At 47.2% G+C, this 19,170-nt stretch overlaps 1 protein-coding gene across 1 annotated transcript; it reads left to right on the forward strand.

The window, feature by feature from the left end:
- Positions 1-1,241: 1,241 nt before the first annotated feature.
- nr1d1 (nuclear receptor subfamily 1, group d, member 1) lies at positions 1,242-19,170 on the forward strand. Its single transcript, XM_040117853.1, has 9 exons — positions 1,242-1,765; positions 10,775-11,041; positions 12,823-12,911; positions 13,138-13,282; positions 14,225-14,514; positions 14,712-14,831; positions 15,213-15,398; positions 16,384-16,594; positions 17,199-19,170. The coding sequence occupies exons 1-9, from the start codon at positions 1,717-1,719 to the stop codon at positions 17,417-17,419; spliced, it is 1,578 nt and encodes a 525-aa protein (XP_039973787.1). The 5' UTR covers positions 1,242-1,716; the 3' UTR covers positions 17,420-19,170.

The following is a 19,170-nucleotide window of genomic DNA, read 5'->3' on the forward strand; positions in this document are numbered from 1 at the left end:
TGGCTGATTTCAGTATCTTGGGTGTTTTGACTCGAACTGTACCGAGTGTTGCGGATGTCTACACTTGTCTCGGCATCTTGGTACGGCTGCAGTAGTACGGCCTTTTGACTCGGACTGATCTCTGTCTCGCAGGTCACGGTCCAAGTCCAGTCCAAGTCAACATACCCACAAGACAAGTCCGAGTTAAAGCCGTTATGGTGACTCAGACGTGTCTCTTGGATGTTTTGACCTGGACATGGCTGTCCGCATACTTTTGGCCACGTGTTTCCGATGCTTAACCTCTTGACGCCCAGATTCACTGACCGGTCCAGGTTTCGTGCGAGGACAGCGGCTGATATCATGACACTCAGCGTGTTTGCACGGCAGCATAGAATTGTGAAAAAGAGATGAAGCAGGTAAATTATGCACATTTCAATTCTTACAAAGTCACGACACCACTGTGCTGTATACTATCTAAAGGTGATGTATTTGTAAGGCTTTATTTCCAATTTATTATGAAATATCAGTGTATCAGTGTATGTTTACCTCCTGTTCACAGTTTTGCTTCCTCCCTTAATAATGTGTTCAAGGTGTTTACATCCTTTCCAAGGCCTCCGGTTTTAAAGAAAAAAGAAACAAAGGGGTCTTCACACATCCCGTAATTTTAAAGAGACCTCCGGTTGAACGCTGCTCAGTCCTGGAGTCTGGGCCTGGGTCCCCCTCAGGGGGATCCGTTGAGTTCCTCCACAGGCACAGAGGTTGTTAAAGACGAGGCCTCGGCTGGACGTCGGGACGTTTGACGCGGACTCCGTTGTCTTCGGTTACGCTCGTCTTTTCTCAAGGTTTCAGCAAAAACGAAACCGCAAATGGTGTGATGATAAACTGCTATTAAGCTTTAATTAGCCAAACGACGCTAGGGAAGTTTCGGCGACACAAATACTACCCCGGACGTTTAACACTATAAAATGTAAACAATTTCAAAGACTTCTGTTCTTGAAGTTTTACCCGTCTTTGCCATTTTTGCAGACGCTTCGCCTCCGGCTTAGAAATGACTAAAGTCCACCGTGGACATTAAAGGGTTAAGCGTGGATTCACGGTAAACTCCTCTCTGTTGGAACTACACGACCGTCTGTCCGCCTGCACTTCCCACAATGCCTCACTCTGTCTGGGAGCAGCGGGCGGCTCCACGTGCTCGGGGATTTAAACAAGCACCTACTACACCGAGGAAGAAGAGGAGGGGCGGGAAAGTGTGTCACTGGGGCACGAGGCGCTCCCCGCGGTCACATGGTCCCGTTTTCTGCCGCGTGCGGGCACGGCGGCCTCCGCACGCTCACGTCATCGCCGCCGTCCGGCAGGGCGCGCGCCCTGTTTGAAAAAATACAGAGCGAGAGAGCGAAGCGCGTGCAGCAGATGACAGGCTCCTCGTGCGGCACACGGACGTCACTTCTTCCAGTCAGTCAGTAGAAAAGTAGAGCAATGGAGTAGAGTCCCGGTGGAGACACTTCTTCTTCTTCTGGTTCCGGTTCTGGTTCTGGTTCTGGTTCTGGTTCTTCTTCTTCTTCTTCTGGTTCTTCTTCTTCTTCTTCTTCTTCTGGTTCCGGTTCTGGTTCTGGTTCTTCTTCGGCGGCGTGTTTTCCTCCTGTTTTACCGATGCTGTTGGTGACGCGGGCGGAGCGGCGCCAAATCTCCGGGATTTTTTAAAAGACGCTGACGTGAGTGACTCTGTCGGAGCTCGGGATGACGACGACCGCCATGGACACAAGCGGCGGCGGCGGCGGCGGCACAGGTGAGCGTCGCTCCCCCACGCACCCTCCTCACCCTTCCTCCCCCAGAATCAAAGCAAGATGATGATGATGATGGCGCGCGCGCCGCGTGCGTGTGTTTAATCTGAGTTTGCAAAGTGCCGAACTGTCAGTGTGAGTTTGAGGACTGTCGGAGACTTCAGTGTCAGTCTGACAACTTCACTCCAGACGCTTTGTGCTTTGTGTTGTTGCAAAAAACGTCCGATTTTTACGGCGGATCTTGCGCGAAGAGAGTCGGGCTGCAGGTGTGAGCGGAGCGCCGCGCGTCAAAGGGCAGCGTGTCGGATGCAGGTGAACCTGGGCCAGAATAAGACCTAAGACAAGACCAGTCCGCGTCTCAGCGCGTCCCTGCTCTGCCTCTGTGTTTGGGCGCCAAACGGCAGCGGGCTCTGGGGGAAGTGAAGTCAATGAACAGGCCTTTAATGAGCTGAGTTTTGACGCGCGATGCGGCGTCTTAAGCCGCTCCGCTAGTGCGGAAAGAGCTTTAATGAACCTTCGCCAAGGAGTTGGTCTGCCTGCCTGTCTGTTTATCTGCCTGCCTGTCTGTTTATCTGTCTGCCTGCCTGTCTGTCTGCCTGTTTATCTGTCTGCCTGTTTATCTGTCTGTCTGCCTGCCTGTCTGTCTGCCTGTTTATCTGTCTGCCTGTTTATCTGTCTGTCTGTTTATCTGTCTGCATGTTTGTCAGCAGGATCACACAGAAACTCCGGAACCTATTTGGGAAGAACCCGTTAGCTTTGATTGTTTCGTAAGAATTTGACGTTTTCCCTCCGAGGTCTGGTGTCTGCTGTTCGGCAGCGGCCTGGGCGGAGGTCTGGGCTCGGTCTGCTTCATTAGTTTCGCGGTTCCTGTTCAGTTGAGTTTCACTCTGTGTTTTTGTTGCGGCGCGTGCACCGCTCCGTTCCGCCCGTGCGTGTCCTGATTGTCTGTGATGTCCGCGCGGTGTCGTGGCGGTTTCTGGATCCTGCAGGTTCACGCTGATCCCGGTGGCGTTTACCTCGAGTAAAAGCGTGAAGACCCGACGTGCAGGCGGCTGTGGGGACCGGCAGGAGTATTCAAGTCAGGCAGGGGGTTAAAAACCCGGGTCCAGCTGCCGGTTTCACACCGACTCACCCGGGCGCACGTCCGCGTGTCTGAGGCGGGTCATCACGGGGACCGTCACCGTGATTCGTGTTGTGTTTCGGGGAACTGGGTCACGATGACAGCGGTCGCTCGGTCGGTCGCTCGGTGTCAGGTGGATCAGCCTGGTTGTGTGTGCGCGTGTGCGCGTGCGCGTGCGCGAGCGCGCCCCAGCGGCCGTCGGCGGTTCACATGGACCGGCAAACCGAGCCATGTGCGCTTTGTTTTCACTGGGCTCCGCCGGCTGCGATTGGCTGCTGGTCAGACTGAGCTCATTGCATAATTCTCCTCCTCTTCCTCCAGTAGTACGCCACATATACCGCAGCAAACACGGATCGTATGTTATATAAATTCCGGTGGACTGTTCCTTTAATAATAAGACACGCTTCGTCCTGCTGCCAGCGTCACTGGGATCAAACCTTCGACAAACGTCCCAGAACCTGGACTGGTTGTGAGGGTTCACCTGTTCCGAACTGCTTCGGACGGGATTCATATGTCGATGAGTTAAACAGGAGCGTTTAATGGCCATTTTCCCTTCAGCTCAGTGTTAGAAAACAAATCAGAGATAAGCAGGTCATTTCATCTCCAAATATTTGCTAAGTGGACTGAAGCTTGAACATGATGCTTCACCGACCCTGTGGGCCACATGAGCAGGAAGCGGGTGCTGGACGTGGGGCTGAAAGGCACTGAGGCAACACTGGGCAGCGCCCTCTGCAGCCACAGGGGTGATCACGGAACGCTGGCGCCTCAAATGCCGTTGGGCTTCCGGCCCGAGCGGTTAAGGTGCTGGAAGCAGCGTAGCCCTGCAAGCTAACGGCTCCTGTACAGGAAACAATCAGTCGCTAAGGCAACAAACAGGAAATCGTCGTCTCAGCTCAGCGATCACGCTGTCCCCCTCACGTCTAGTCGGCATTCAGCCGATGCGATCTGGACCCACAGCGGCTGTGTGCCAAAATCTAGATGCTAGGAGCCGGTGTCTTCGCCTCTGCCACGACGTCCGCACTGAGAATGCAGAGCTAGCTTCTTCTAGCCGGTGGTGTGTGACGCACTTCCCACGGGAGGTCACGGTGCAGGAACAGGCGTCGGGGGCGCGGAGTGGGAGCGAAAGAGGCGCCATTTTCAAAATGAAGTCGCAGCTGTCAGGTCGAACAGCGGCATAATGTTGCTTTAAGAAAAGATATAAAAGAAACACGAGGCGAGATAATAAGACGAGCCGATGAGCAGGATTCAAAAAGAAAAAAACAAAATAGAAGTAAACTAAAATACAATAAGCCTAGGAGCTGTCACAGCTGTAATTCATGTTGAACATACCTGTAATAAGTCATCTAAAAGCATGTTAAATCACATGTGAAATACATATTTGTCATGTTGAATAAATGGATATTTAATGCTAATTATGTTCAGACAACACATATATATGTTTGCCTACATTCATCTTATTATAATATCAGATTAATTCCAGTCTGATCTCAAGTAATCGGATGTAAAGTGTTTCATATCTGATACTGATCCGTTTTTCTTTTTCTGGCGTGGCGGCACAGGATTAGATCAAATCCTGCAGGACCTTGTCACGTGACACGGAGCTGAAGTCGGTCTGAACGTGGCCTAGTTCTGGATTAAAGAAAGCGGAGTCCGCTTTTGTAAACTGGTTTGTGTCTGTGTGGTGGTTTGGTGGTTTTGAGCCTCTTTGCAGACGTCCTGCGTCTCTTTGTGGACACTTTGAGTCTCTCTCCGGTTGTTTTAATTGTTCACATTGGGCTGCACTGGTTTTCAACAGAGGGAATGTGGCCTAGCTCTGGATTAAAGTAGACGGACTGTGTTGGTGCTGTTTGTGAGGGGTCTTCAGAGACCGCATGTCCGTCAACTGACTCCTTAAATGTGGATCCATACTGGATTTATAGGCCGTACTTTACTGTAAACTTTGAGGAGCTGCTGGTTCCAGGCGTCGTTCTTCTTCAAGGATCACAAACTCTCCTGGATAATGTAACTCTACTTAAGGTTTATGTTCTGACCTCCGTTGGTCTCTAAACACTACAATACCCACGAGTCTGCGCTGGTGTTGCTATGGAGAAGGATACAGTCAGTGAATTTGAAATACTTAATCCTGTAAACTGGAAACTTCAGCTGACTGTTACCCTGAAGCTCAGTGATTGGCTGTTTGTTAGTGCAATGCACCTTGGGAGTCGTAGTTGACTTTTGTCCTACAGTTTTTAAATTTCACAGGTGTTTTGTAGCTTTGACTATGTTTTCTGACACAGTTGGAGCAGGAGAGTTTAAACTGTCGGTCTCCAACACTGAACACGACAAACATGAAGCAGGCTGATTCTGCGGGGACCAGGACCTGGACTACCCCCCTCACACGTCTCTAATCTGGATCCAGGACAGTCAGTGTGGAAGGAAGCTGACCAGGTCAAAAAGAAAAGCTTAGAGGAGAAACTGTGAGGACACAGAGTTGTTTCTGGTTTGTTTCTAGTCCTTCAGTACAATGTGTCCCCGATCCTGATCCTGATCCTGATCCTGATCCCGATGCAGACTGTGAGCCACAGCCTCTCCTGTTTTTTTTTGGTTTGTTTTGTTTGTTTTTTTGGGGGGGGGGGGTTTCCTACCAGATAAGCGGCCGGCTGTTAAACAGGATCATTATAATTGTTATTTTAAATGGCAGAAAACTGGGGTCCTTTTAATTAACGGCCTCATTAATGGGAGATAATTTAATGGGAGTCTTTTTTCTTTTTTCTGTGACATGAACTTTATCATAGATTTAATGATGAAGTCTGATCCTGTATTTTACTCACAGTCCGTCTCCCTCAAAACCCAATAGAACGACTGTGAAGCCTCAGTCTGTTACATGAACGTAGGTCTGCACAAGCGTATCTGTGTGTGTGTGTGTGTGTGTGTGTGTGTTGGTAATGAATGGCATGAACGTGAGAGTGTGGGGGGGGGGCGTCGGTGTAGGCAGCAGGTCTCGGGCCGGTCTCGTTGTGGAGCCGGCTGTGTGGAGGAGGCACGTGGCTCAGGGGCGTGACTACAGAGGACACACGAGCCTCCCCCCGAGTCTGCACGAGGGAGCGGGAAGGGGGGGGGGGCAGAGCTGAAACAGCAGCAGGTTGAAACAAACTGTTCATTGAAGACACACGTGCTCTGTTTAGATTTACACCTAAAATAGATTCAGACTCTATGGACATTTTCACTTTTCACTCTTTATTGTCCTGTTGTAAGAGTCTGAAGACTCAGTGTAAACGAGATGCACAACATTTTCAAGTGAACATGAAACTCTTCATTCACAACTGTGTAAAACAAAGATCCAAACTTTCTCTTGTTTAAGCCTCTTAAATGGGAACATTTTCTGTTTGTTGTTGCTTTAAACCAGGACGGTAACCTGAGTCTTTTTGGTTAATTTGGTTCATTGGATTATTGTCACTGATGTATTAACACCCATGCAGTGTTTTTTTTTTTTAAATGTGGCTTTTCGCTACGTTATTCACTGTCAGTCAGTTAAACCTATAGCACTGCGTCATATTTAAGAAACCAATCATATTTCATGTGTGCGGCCTTTTCCTTTTAAAGCTGTCGGAGACACGTAGAAGCGTAGCGCAGTAAAACGTCCGGCATCTCCCTCTGCGGAGGAGGACAAGTGTAAAGTGGCAGAAAACTGGAGGTACCTCTGAATTAAACCGTCGTCCACAGCACTGGAGTGACGTTACTTCTTTTTGACCCCGATGGACCGACGGCGATTCGATAATGGAGCTAAGACTCAGAGTTATCAGCGGGATCCGAAACTGATCAGTGGTCTAACTGCAGTGTTCCAACAACAGCGAAGACTTCAGACCACATAAGCTCATAAAGTCACCTCATACTGCATGTAGAGTATCTTTTAATCTAATGGTCTCCCTTATTTCCCCCTATAATATTTCTGTGATATTGCTGTAGTATCGACCTTCAGGGCCACTTACTAGCCTTTCTGGAGCGTTTACATCTCTGAGTGGAGCTGGCTCAGTTTTAATGGCACGGCGTCTGTGTGTGCATTTAAAACTGCAGACCTGAGGCCTTATGAATGGTTTACCATTATTTATGACTGAGTTATAACTGAACAGAAACACTCAGACATGTTTTTAACCACAACATCAGATTTAAACAGGACACGCTGATGCAACGGAGTCTTGATTCACACAACAGAACGGAAACGTCTTCACTCCACAGTGTCATAAAAACAGCTCTCACCATCAACGCGTCACATTTACTGGGCTGTTCTCTCTACATCTGGACTAGTTTGAGTTTCACACACTGATCCACAGTTCTGTTTTTTTAATAAATGGTTCTACCATATTAAGTCTGCAGCTGTATCAGTTCTGTGTTGCTCTCCAGATTTCTCCTGTTTTTGTTCTGACTTGAATAAACTTCAGTCAGAATGGTTTGGGAGACAAACTCGAGGCCCGAAGTTACATTCAAGGACCAGTTTTAACGTTCTGGAAAATACGGGTATTTGCTTTGTGTCTGAGGGCGAGATCAGAAGATCCACGTCGGTCTCATGTCGACGTCACTGATGAAAGACAACAACCATAATAATAATAATAATAATAATGATAATAATGATGATGATGATGATGATCCCAACGTGGCTGGGACGATTAGGTGTGTGTGTGTGTGTGTGTGTGTGTGTGTGTGTGTTTGTTTACTGTGCCTGAGCTATAATTGAAGCAGCGGCATGTCTCTGAATGTGTGACACCAGACTCAGTGTCACTCTGGTGTCACACACGAGGCGTCACGTGCAGCTCTGACACGTGACGGCGGAGTCGCTGCTGCCGCTGCAGGATGAAAGAAGACTGCACTCAGATCAGTAGTTTAAACGGAGAGAGGCTGGGACAGGCTGCAGCCTGGGTGTAGGTGCAGGATGGAGGGATAGTTGAGGAACGGTTCGCCTCGGTCTGAGTCCTGCTCCCAGACCCTGATGTGATGAGACCCTGACCAGTGATCTGTGTGTGTAGAGAGCAGAAACGTTCTGGTTTTCATCCACTGCTCAGCGTCTCAACCTCACGTGGAGCCAACACCTCCCATCTGCCATCCATCCATCCATCCATCCATCCATCAATCCATCATTCATCCATCCATCCATCATCAATCCATCATTCATCCATCCATCCATCACCCATCCATCCATCCATCCACCCATCAAACCATCATCCATCCATCACCCATCCATCCATCATCCAGACATCAATCCATCATCCATCCAGCCATCCATCCACCCATCATCCATCCATCATCCATCTGTCTATCATCCATCCATCCATCATTCATCCATCCATCGATCATCCATCCATCCATCAAACCATCATCCATCCATCATCCATCATTCATCCATCCATCCATCATCCATCCATCCATCGATCATCCATCCATCCATCAAACCATCATCCATCCATCATCCATCATTCATCTGTCTATCATCCATCCATCCATCATTCATCCATCCATCGATCATCCATCTGTCTATCATCCATCCATCATTCATCCATCCATCCATCATCCATCCATCCATCAAACCATCATCCATCCATCATCCATCATCCATCTGTCTATCATTCATCCATCCATCATTCATCCATCCATCCATCATCCATCTGTCTATCATCCATCCATCCATCATTCATCCATCCATCCATCAAACCATCATCCATCCATCATCCATCATCCATCCATCCATCATCCATCCATCCATCACCCATCCATCCATCCATCAAACCATCATCCATCCATCAATCCATCATCCATCAATCCATCCATCAATCCATCCATCCATCCATCAAACTATCCATCCATCCATCATCCATCATCCATCCATCGATCATCCATCCATCCATCAAACCATCATCCATCCATCATCCATCATTCATCCATCCATCCATCATCCATCCATCCATCACCCATCCATCCATCCATCAAACCATCATCCATCCATCATCCATCATCCATCTGTGGGGTGGATGAGAAAGTAAAATAGTACATTTTGTCCTGTTTTGAAAACCCTGTTCACGCTGACACAGCTCCACACGTTCACACCTCAGTCTTTCCAGTAAAACCAGTTTGATCAGTTTGAGGAGTGGTGGGTGGTGGGGGGCATTATATATTTAGAAGTGTTTTTTATATACAAACTATTAAATTAAGTAATTAGAAAAGTAAAATTTTATTTAGAAATATACTATTCTTTTATCTATTATTATATGTATTATTTTCTCTGCCATTACTTTACATGAAATATTAATAATCAGTCACAGAAATCTATTGGTCTGCATATTGAACCCAACCTCAGGGTTATAACAATAACCAATAATAAAAAAGTTTATTTATATGGTACTTACCAATATCAGAGAGGACTTGGAAACAAACGTGGAAAACACCATGGATTTCATACACATACGAGTCTTCTGATAAAATCTGTTTGTTTTTTAATCCGATCTTCTGATATTATTGTTCATATTTTTTGCTTTGTTTCATTTTTAGTGGTTTTTAATATTATTCACTGGAGTACAGTGGGAAAGGTTTTGGAGGGGGGGGTGGGACGGGGGTGGTTCTGTGGTAGGAAGGGAGGGAGGGTGAGGGGAGGAGTCTGCTCGCTCTCAGACCCCGCCCCCCCTCTGTTCCTAAAATTCCTAGAAAGTCTGTTTGTTTTCGACTTTTACTACAGGAACCTCCCCCCTCCTCACGCCACCCCACCTGTTACCACGGTTACAGGAAAGCAGCCAGGCTTCCTCTGCACAAATAAACCTCCCCCCTCCTCCCCCCTCCCTCCAGCCACACACACAGATGGCTCTGCTCTCATGCCTGGCAGCGTGAGGTTGTCAGACTGATCCCAGACCAGCTGCTGCTGCTGCTGTTTTCTCTTCGTCAGTGCGTTCGACTGCTTCTTTTACTTTTTCTACTGTCAAACGTCAAAATATGAGCCGGTAGTTTTCAGCTCGTCTCCGCAGCCGTTGGACGGCCTGAGATAAAATCTGGTTCACACGTTCGCGTTTCCTTCAGGATGAACTGGAATAACTCTGCTCATCCTGTACCTGTAGCGCCATCATCAGGTCAGAATCAGAAAAAATTTGTCAGTCTCAAGGTGTTGGAAATTTGTCTTTGACGTGGCTCACGCCGTTACACAAAGAGAAAAAACATACATGAAGATGAACATTTTAGTTTGTCCAATAATTATTTTCATTACTGAGTAAACTGCAGATTATTTTTTGAGAAATAGATTGTTTTGTGTATGAAACGTCAAAAACATGCAGAGCCGAAGATGACATCTGGAAATGTCTCGTAAATATTCGGTTAACGGTGAAATCTGACAAAGAAAAGCAGCTGATTCTCTCATGTGAGTGGCTGGAATCAGACAATGTCAGAAATTACGAATTGATATTTTTCTGTCGACCGAATAATCCTTTCACTGCTACTTTAATCTATGACCAGATACCTGCAAAACTACTGACCTTCCCATCAGCCTCAGCTGGACGCTGTGTTTATTGGAACTTTTGAGAGGAATAAAAAAATATATTACAGAATTTTTAAATTACACAAATGATTTTCTTGTTTGCATCGTATGTGATGCATCAGGATTTGATGGCGGTTTGTTTTCTTTCTTTCTGTCTTATCCAGTGAAAAACAAATCTCTATCTAGGCTCAGTCAATATGTAAACCCACAAATATTTAGGATCATGTGAAACCATCTTTGTCATTAAACAGTGTAAACGGTATCAGAAACACCTGTTTGTCACAGGACAGAGACCCACATGTCGGGAAATGAATTTTACAGACACTTTATCTGAGCAAGTAACTCAATGAATAAAAAAGGTGACCTCAGTATAGGTCGTCACTGACCTCCTTCTCCTCTCTCCTGCAGGAGGTGTGATCTCCTACGTGGGTTCATGTGGAGGCTCTCCGACCCGGACCAGTCCGGTCTCCATGTATAGTGAGAACTCCAACTCCCAGACCTGCTTCACCTCCTCCTCCTCCTCTTTAACTCCCTCCTTCCTCAGCAGCAGCAGCAGCTCCAGTTCAGGCTCTTCAGGAGAGGACGGCTCCTCCTCAGCAGGAGGTTCACCTCGAGGCCGAGACGACGGAGGATCTCTGAGGGCGTCGCCCAACAAGTCGGTGGCCAGTCTGACCAGTAAGAACCCAGTGTGTTTGTGATCCTTTGGATGTCGGAGTCACAGAAAAGTCACAGTATAAAAACTTGGTAGTTTATTTAATCCTGATTCTTAAGATTAGCTCTGGGTTCATGATTACACCAGGATCTCGACCTGGTTTCCGGTTTCCAAAGACTCAGAGTTGAGATTATCACTGACACCCAGACTTCCTTCACCACAGACAGTTATTACTCAGCTAAGTGGTGGGAAGTTCAAGTGTGACTTTGCGTAGGTCTACAAGCATATCAACCTCCTGAGTCTTTCTGGTTTTCGAGTACTAGGTGTTGTCCACCTTTTTAGGTGCAGGCTGTGCGGGGCACACAAACAGTTTATGCTTCATTATCCTTTTAAATTATGAAGCTGTTGGCTGCATAAAGCTGATGAGTGTTTTTCTTTACTTATTGTGCTAATTGTGTTGATGCTACATGTGTATTATTTTTAAAATAAATACACAAAGAAACTACCAACCTGTATGTACAGTCTGTTGTATCGTGACAGTAGCACAAATTAGAAATTATTTAAAGAGGATTAAAGGAATGAGTTCAACAGGAAATTCAATTTTTAGCACTAACAACAGTCTAACTATCAAACAAACTGCAGCTCTGAGTCCCATCAAACTCCCCAGGCAAATAGGGATGGGAACTGATCAGATTTTATTGGTACCAGTGCCATTATCGATTCTGCTTATCGGTCCGATTCTTTATCGATTCTCTTAATGATTCCTGATCAGTTTTCTGTGTGGAAAAGAAGTGAGCTTCCACAGTTTTTTCAGCATCAGCGCAACTGTTTTATTATCTCTGAGTCACAGTTTAGCAACAGAGTGGAAAAAAGGCACGCGTTCGTTTTCATTTAGGTTTTCTTAGTCAAAGAAAAAATCTGCTAGTCCTTCTTGCGTGGCGCTAATGTTGTTATAACAACAGATGCAGTGTTCCCTAAACGCCTCAAACGCAGGCTATCAGTAGACGCTAGCTAGGTGGCTGCACACAGAGAGGCCTCTAGTCCCCACTCAGTTACTTCAGCGCTGCAACTCAGGCAGGTGTGTGGCCAAGAATTAGTTAGTTTGAAAAGAGTGAAATAAGGCATTCTAAGTTGAAACCGAGTGATTTATCTACCTGGGCAGGTCTTAATCTACCTGGGCGGGCCACCAAAGTAGAGCCTTTGTATGGGATATTGCTGCACCATCATCCTCTTTCTTCGTGAAATGAAGCCATGTGGTGGACCGTCTCTTCCTCTCTGCCGTGACTCCTTCTAGTTGCAAGTCTCCAGCAGCGTAGACGCTTGAGTTTGAAGTCATTGTTCTGTAACGCGCAACTGTCCGAAAAACATGGCGGCATTAATAGGAGGAACTGATAAACTTGGAGGCATACGATTCCAATGGTCCGGACAATTTGTAATCGAGAACCGGTTCCAGTTGAGAACCGGTTTTCGATAATTTGGCCTAACGGAAACTCTTACATGTTGAATAAATGAGGCCCAAGGACTCAGCCTTGGGGAACTCCACGCATCAAATTGGTCTGTTCGGATGCAGAGTTTCATCTAATGTTAGATGTTTACACGATTTACATGTAAGTCAACCAGCCTGTGGATTTTTTTTGACAGAGCTAGGCTGCTTCTGGTCTTTGTGCTAAGCTAGATTAATCGCGTCCTGGACCCGTCTAGCTGTCGTTAATGAATCCAAGCTTCCCAGATTCTCTCAAAACCAGTCTGACTACATTGGCATTGGTTTTATTTTAACAGCACAGCTTTCGACACTGTGTTTCAGAGCTGAATGGGATGGTGTTGCTGTGTAAAGTCTGTGGCGACGTGGCCTCAGGTTTCCATTACGGGGTTCACGCCTGCGAGGGCTGCAAGGTGAGATACCAGACCTACAGAATCATTTAACATAACATTTGTCTTCAGTCATTTTGCCTCAGATTCAGCCTTCCAGACCTGAATATGCTGAAATGAAACAAGACAGAATAAGACAGGTCACGGCACAGGAGTCAGAAAATGATTCACGTCAACCACTGCTGGAATAATCCTGATCCAGGAGCAGATTTTTGGTTGAACTCGTACCTGTGGTCTCTGTGTCCTGCAGGGTTTCTTCCGTCGCAGCATCCAGCAAAACATCCAGTACAAGAAGTGTCTGAAAAACGAGAGCTGCACCATCGTAAGGATCAACAGGAACCGCTGCCAACAGTGTCGCTTCAAGAAGTGCCTGTCAGTGGGCATGAGCCGAGACGGTCAGCACTCACCTGTCTGTCTGTTCACCTGTACACCTGCCTGTCAGCCTGATAGCATTAGCACGTAGCTACAGAAATACACAAGAACCACAGAGGTGTCTTCAGTCTCTTTGCCTGATTAGACCCTCTCCATAGCAACAGCAGCTGAGGTTCACGAACTGAACAGGTAGAGACACCTTTGCTTCAGTCAAACCCTCATCTTTAAGCCAACGCCAATGAGAAGTCCTAAAAGTTCTCAGAAAAGGGGTAAAATTTTAGCATGTGTATTCCCTGTCAACTGAGCTAAATCCATCAGCACCAAATTAAAACAAGCTGATAAATGAACCACGAGTCGAATCTGTTGTCGAACTTTATTTTAGCAGCACTAGCTGCACTGTTCTATGGATGTTAAAACCAGTCAGTCACATCTTAAAAACCACAGGATGGAGTGTGATGAAATCTGGTTCCCCTCAGGATGAACTGCAATCCTCCGACTTTTCATCCAGCAGCAGGTCAACATTTTAATTTGACCCGTACTTACACATCAAGTGTAAGAACTTAAGTTTAACTTCATGCAAATGTTCTGCGATTCTGAGGCCAGATCCAATCCCACTGGTTTCAAAGCCACAGAAACAGAGATGTTCCTGGCCCAGATTCAGACCACAGTCCAGATCAGTCCCACTCACTGGCGTCACTGTTGTTTCAAACAGATTCAACAACTCAAAGTCACTGAGGTCACAAGTCTCCTCATTCTGATGTTTGAGGTGAACGTTAACTGAAGCTCCTGACCTGGATCTGCAGGATTTTATGCCCTGCTGCCATACGACTGGCTGATTGGATGATTTCATGCATAGGCAGGTGCAGGTGTCCCTCTAATAAAGTGCTTGCTGAGTGTATGTATGTAATGTTATAATGTACGTCTGTCTTTAACACGTCCTGCTCCTGCCGCTCCTCCGTCCACAGCGGTTCGTTTCGGTCGGATCCCGAAGCGTGAGAAACAGAGGATGCTGGCTGAGATGCAGAGCGCCATGAACAACATGGTCAACAACCAGCTGCAGAACGACTTCCAGCTCGCCAGCCTCTCCTCCTCCTCCTCCTCCTTTTCTTCGTCGTCGTCGTCGTCATCATCTTCTTCTTCTTCATCCTCCTCTCCCTGCCCGAGGGTGACCATCGCCCCCCAGCCCCAGCCCTCAGCCCTGCTGCTTGCCCCCTCCTCGCCTTCCCCTCCTGCCCCAGCCTCCTCTTCCTCGCCCGCTCCTCTTCCTCTTCCTCCTCCCCCTTGTCAGAGCCCCTCCGTCTCCTCTCCCCCCCCCGCCGCGGCCCGGACTGGACTATCTCGCCCATCGCCCAGCGCACGCGCACCCTCCTCCTGTTCCACGACACGCTGCTAATCCCCCCCACACCACCACAGCAGCAGCAGAGCAGCAGCACACCCACACACCCACAACAGGGAGAGGAGGGGCCCAAACCGGGGCCCAACCACGCCATTAACGGTTACCTCAACACCACACCACCAACCACCAACAACAACAACATGGACACGGGGCGCTACCTGCGCCCGCGGACGACTGTAACGGCACAACGCACACCCACAGGACAGGAGGCGGAGCTTACACATAGTAAAATGATGAGGAGGAGAGAGGAGTCAGCGTCATGATCACTCAGGCAGAAACTGTCCAGGAAAGACTGTCGCGGCGGCGCGAGTAGTGCTAAGAAGAACCGATCAAAGAATTTATTGCTATATTTTAAATGCAGAGTATTTTTACTCTTCTTCCAACGCTGCTCTCACTTCGTCTCAGTCCACACATCGTTTCACTGGTCAGGCCTTCAACCTGTGGAGCAACGCAAGCCCTGACACTGTCGCTGAGCTCTGCTTGGATGATCACTGTTCAGGGGAGGGATGAAGCGACCTGTCACCTGATTGGTTGACGGAACTCTACTCTCTCTGCAGGCCTGTCCAATGAACATGCAGCCTGACACTGATCCTTCAAAGACCCCCCAGGAGATCTGGGAGGACTTCTCTCTGTCCTTCACCCCCGCCGTCAGAGAGGTGGTGGAGTTCGCCAAACATATCCCAGGATTCAGCGCTCTGTCCCAGAACGACCAGGTCACCCTGCTGAAGGCCGGCACCTTCGAGGTACGACGCCTCTGTGGTGATACCAACACCTGACCCGTGTTTTACACTGACATTAATAACTTGATTTTCAATAGAACCAGACGCTCTGTTTTCCTCCATTGTTAATTTACTAATTGGGCCCGTTTCAATTCTATTAGGCAAAGTTTTCCAAATCTTTCCAGAACTTAGTTTCTTGTGAATTTAATCTGAACTACTGGAGTTTTTTTTAAAGGTGCTATTTGTTCGTTTTCTCTGCCGCCAAATGAGGTTTTGAAAAAACGTACATATAGCACCATCAAGAGTAACAAAAAACAAAAAGAGTGGACGTACGCAAACTTATTGTGTCCCCGGAACAAGTGTTTTTGAAGTTCACTTATTACTATTTTCTTTTTATTTATGTATTGTTTTTGATCATTTTATCATTATTCTTTACTTGGATTATTCCCATCAGCCTCCACAAAGTGGTCGCCATCTTCCTGGGGTCGACACTAAGACAAGAACAATGAGAACAAACAATGATTTAAAATTGCACAGTAAAACAAGAAAACGCACCATAAGCCAAATATAGAGATAAGAATGTGGGTGAAATGACTCTAAATATAAAAAGATAAACATTGAATAGAAACTTACAATGAAAACAGAAACAATTGTTGAAAATGAATAACCACAAAAATAAATTAAAAAGAATCACAAATATTCCAAAACAACAATTACCAACATCAGTTTTTGTTTAATTGACTTGTTGAAAGAAAATATACTTTTGATGTGTCTGATGTCGATGGGATCTTTTAATTTTATAATGATAGTATAATTTAATATTTCTCTGTTATTATTATTGCAGTTTAACGGTGAAAAATGTATCCATGCAATACAAATAACAAATAAAACTAAGCAAAAAAAGAAAAAAAACCCTTAAAGTAAAAAGAAGAAATACAGGCAGCAACCGGTGGCCATCAGAGGAACTGCAGCTGACTGGCTTCCACGTGTTTTTCTTCTTTCCCTGCAGGTGCTGATGGTGCGCTTTGCGTCGTTGTTCAACGTGAGGGAACAGACGGTGACGTTTCTCTCTGGCGCCACCTACAGCCTGGAGGAGCTGCAGGCGATGGGGATGAGCGAGCTGCTGGGAGCCATGTTCGACTTCAGCCACAAACTGGCCGCACTGGAGCTGAACGCTGAGGAACTGGGACTGTTCACCGCCGTGGTGCTGGTGTCTGCAGGTGAGGACGGAAGGATGATGGAGGGATGTGATGCAGGGGTGATCAAGGGGTGAGTCGTGGACCAGACGCTCTCTCACGAGAGCCTCTCTCAGTCTGCGTTATTCTCTGTACCTGTGTTCTTGGGACTTGTGAAAAGTCATCAGTCACGACTCAAGTACTGATCCCAGTCCACATCTGAAGTGTTCCCAGCACTTCGACTGCAGCCCAGCCAATACAGGGTTCGTGAGGCAGATGCTAATGTTTTAAAAAAGAGATAACGACATGTTGACCAATCATACTTTTCTTTTTTTTAAACAGTTATGACCAAGAAATGTACAAGGCAGGACATTTTATGCTGCAAAAGCAATTTCTTAAATTTGTTGTCATTAATTAGCTGACATGTACCCCGATGTATTCATGCCTGCAATGAGCTAATATCAGTCGATGTAACAGCCGGGGGGGATTTTTGGTCGGGCTCTAGAGAAAAGAACAGGGCCCAGAATCGAGCCCTGAGGTACACCGCCACGAGACGAGAAGTCCCTACGTTTCTGAAGTAACAGAAACGTAGGGACGTCGCGTCCTGGACAGGGTTCCTCATGTTTTCTTCCTCCTCCCTCTCTCTTAGACCGCTCCGGTATCGAGAACGTGGCATCAGTGGAGCAGCTGCAGGAGAACCTAATCCGAGCTCTGCGCTCGTTGGTCGGCAAGTCGGACGTCGCCTCCGGCAACAACCACCACAACCTGGACTCGCCGCGCTTCACCAAACTGCTGCTGAAGCTGCCCGACCTGCGAACGCTCAACAACATGCACTCTGAAAAGCTGCTTTCCTTCCGCATCGACGCCTGATGACGTCGTCAGTGGCGTCACCGGTCCCTCTGTTCAGACTCGGATCAGGATCACTGCCTGTGGTCGCCAGTGACGATAAACACGATCGTGCGGAGCTCTCTCTCGCTGCGATCATCCCATTACGTCATCATCCCAGCGTGCCGATGATGATGTCCTCGCCACAACATCATTAAGACATGGTGATGATGTCATCAACAGAACCGTTTAGCACGCAGCTCACCGCCAAAATAAAAGTCTCTAGCTTACCGGGCGGCTTCTTGGCTACCAGAATCCTCCAGACTGGACACGGTAAAGGAGCAGTCCGGCATTTTAAGAAACCTGTTTTTTGACCTTTTACGCCAAAATGATTATTATTAATTCAATCTCTGTGGATCGAGTACGAAGTGTTTAGCCTAGTTGAGCAGAAGGACTGGAGGCAGAGGGAAACTGCTAGCATAGCTTCACCTTCTCTTTCACTTTATTCTATTATGACCCCACAAGCAGGTACGGAGGTAGTTACAGAGGGTAAAAAAAACCCCAAGAAACATAAGTAACGCAAGTGGACGTTCCCCAAACCGTCCCGGAAAGAAATAAACAAATTCATAACTACACAAGCCGACGAGTAAACAAGCATATTATAACCGCCGTTATCATTTTAGCAGGACCTGTGACTCCCGAGTGCCGTAACACTGGCGAGCTTTTCTTCCTGTCTCCAGTCTTTGTGCTAAGCCAGGCTAATGGACCTCATCGCTGAAAGCGATGTCTGTCTGAAACATCTGCAGCCGGGGTCCGGGCTGACTCAGCAGCTTGTGATGGGACAGATCGACTGAATGTGAACCGATACAGGCTAAAAACCCAGGGATCAAGTTGTAGCTCACAGCTAACTCACTGTCTCCATAGCAACACTGGAGTCCCAAAGCCTAGGGCACGCTTGTACCCGAAATCAGAGAAAGACAAAGTATAATGACAGGAGTGATAAAATCCAGTACATTTTTTCGGTATTACTAAGTCTCATCGTGGTTCTCATGGTTCTCGTGGTTCTCATACTCCTGACACAGCTACTCTCCCCTCTGTCCATTCATATGCTGATTTTCAACCTGCGTTGAAAACCCACTGACTTAAAAGTCAGTTTAAAATTGGGCCCATGAGATCACAGTACCTCTCCTAACTGTTTTTACCACCTGAAACCCCTGCATCCGAGCAGAAAACACATTAAAACCCGTTCATATATATTATAAATTGACCCCACATTTGGGATCAGCCCCGCAGCCTTTACAGGGTTTTCTTTGCCCTCGTGTCCTCACGAACTGAGGTGACTCCTTTAAAATGAGCTGATTTCAGTGTAAAGTTCTGCCATTTTAAACGCTGGTGTGACCAGGCTTTGCCTCTGAGTAAAACAGAACACGGCAGGGTTTACACTAGATGTCAGACTCTTCCAGTAGAAAGGGGACATCCACAGCTTCCAAGCTCCACGTTGACCGGACATTTTGTCGGAAAACGACGCAGGCAAGGACAAACATCGGTCCGGGTCCACCCTCCGGTACGAGGGAGCAGCGGTGACGGACAGCCTCGCTGACCAATGAGACGGTGGAGGGACGAAGTCAAAAGCGGAAAATCAGACATAAGAGCGAGCTGCAGCGTGCAGACCGAAGCCTCAACCAGTCGCCTCTCTGACAAACATTATGCAGCAAACCTTCTGTACAAAAACTAAACACTCAAGTACAAACGTCCAGTTATACTGGAACTGTTTGGAGAACTGTGTAGGACACAAA

This window comes from Xiphias gladius, chromosome 3, assembly GCF_016859285.1.
Source record: "Xiphias gladius isolate SHS-SW01 ecotype Sanya breed wild chromosome 3, ASM1685928v1, whole genome shotgun sequence".
NCBI classification, from domain to species: Eukaryota; Metazoa; Chordata; class Actinopteri; order Istiophoriformes; family Xiphiidae; genus Xiphias; species Xiphias gladius.

Coding starts and splice junctions, on each gene's coding strand:
- nr1d1 (XM_040117853.1), top strand. CDS start 1,717: ATGACGACGACCGCCATGGACACAAGCGGCGGCGGCGGCGGCGGCACA. Junction 1,766..10,774: donor CGGCGGCGGCGGCGGCACAG/GTGAGCGTCGCT, acceptor TCTCTCCTGCAG/GAGGTGTGATCTCCTACGTG. Junction 13,283..14,224: donor AGTGGGCATGAGCCGAGACG/GTCAGCACTCAC, acceptor CTCCGTCCACAG/CGGTTCGTTTCGGTCGGATC.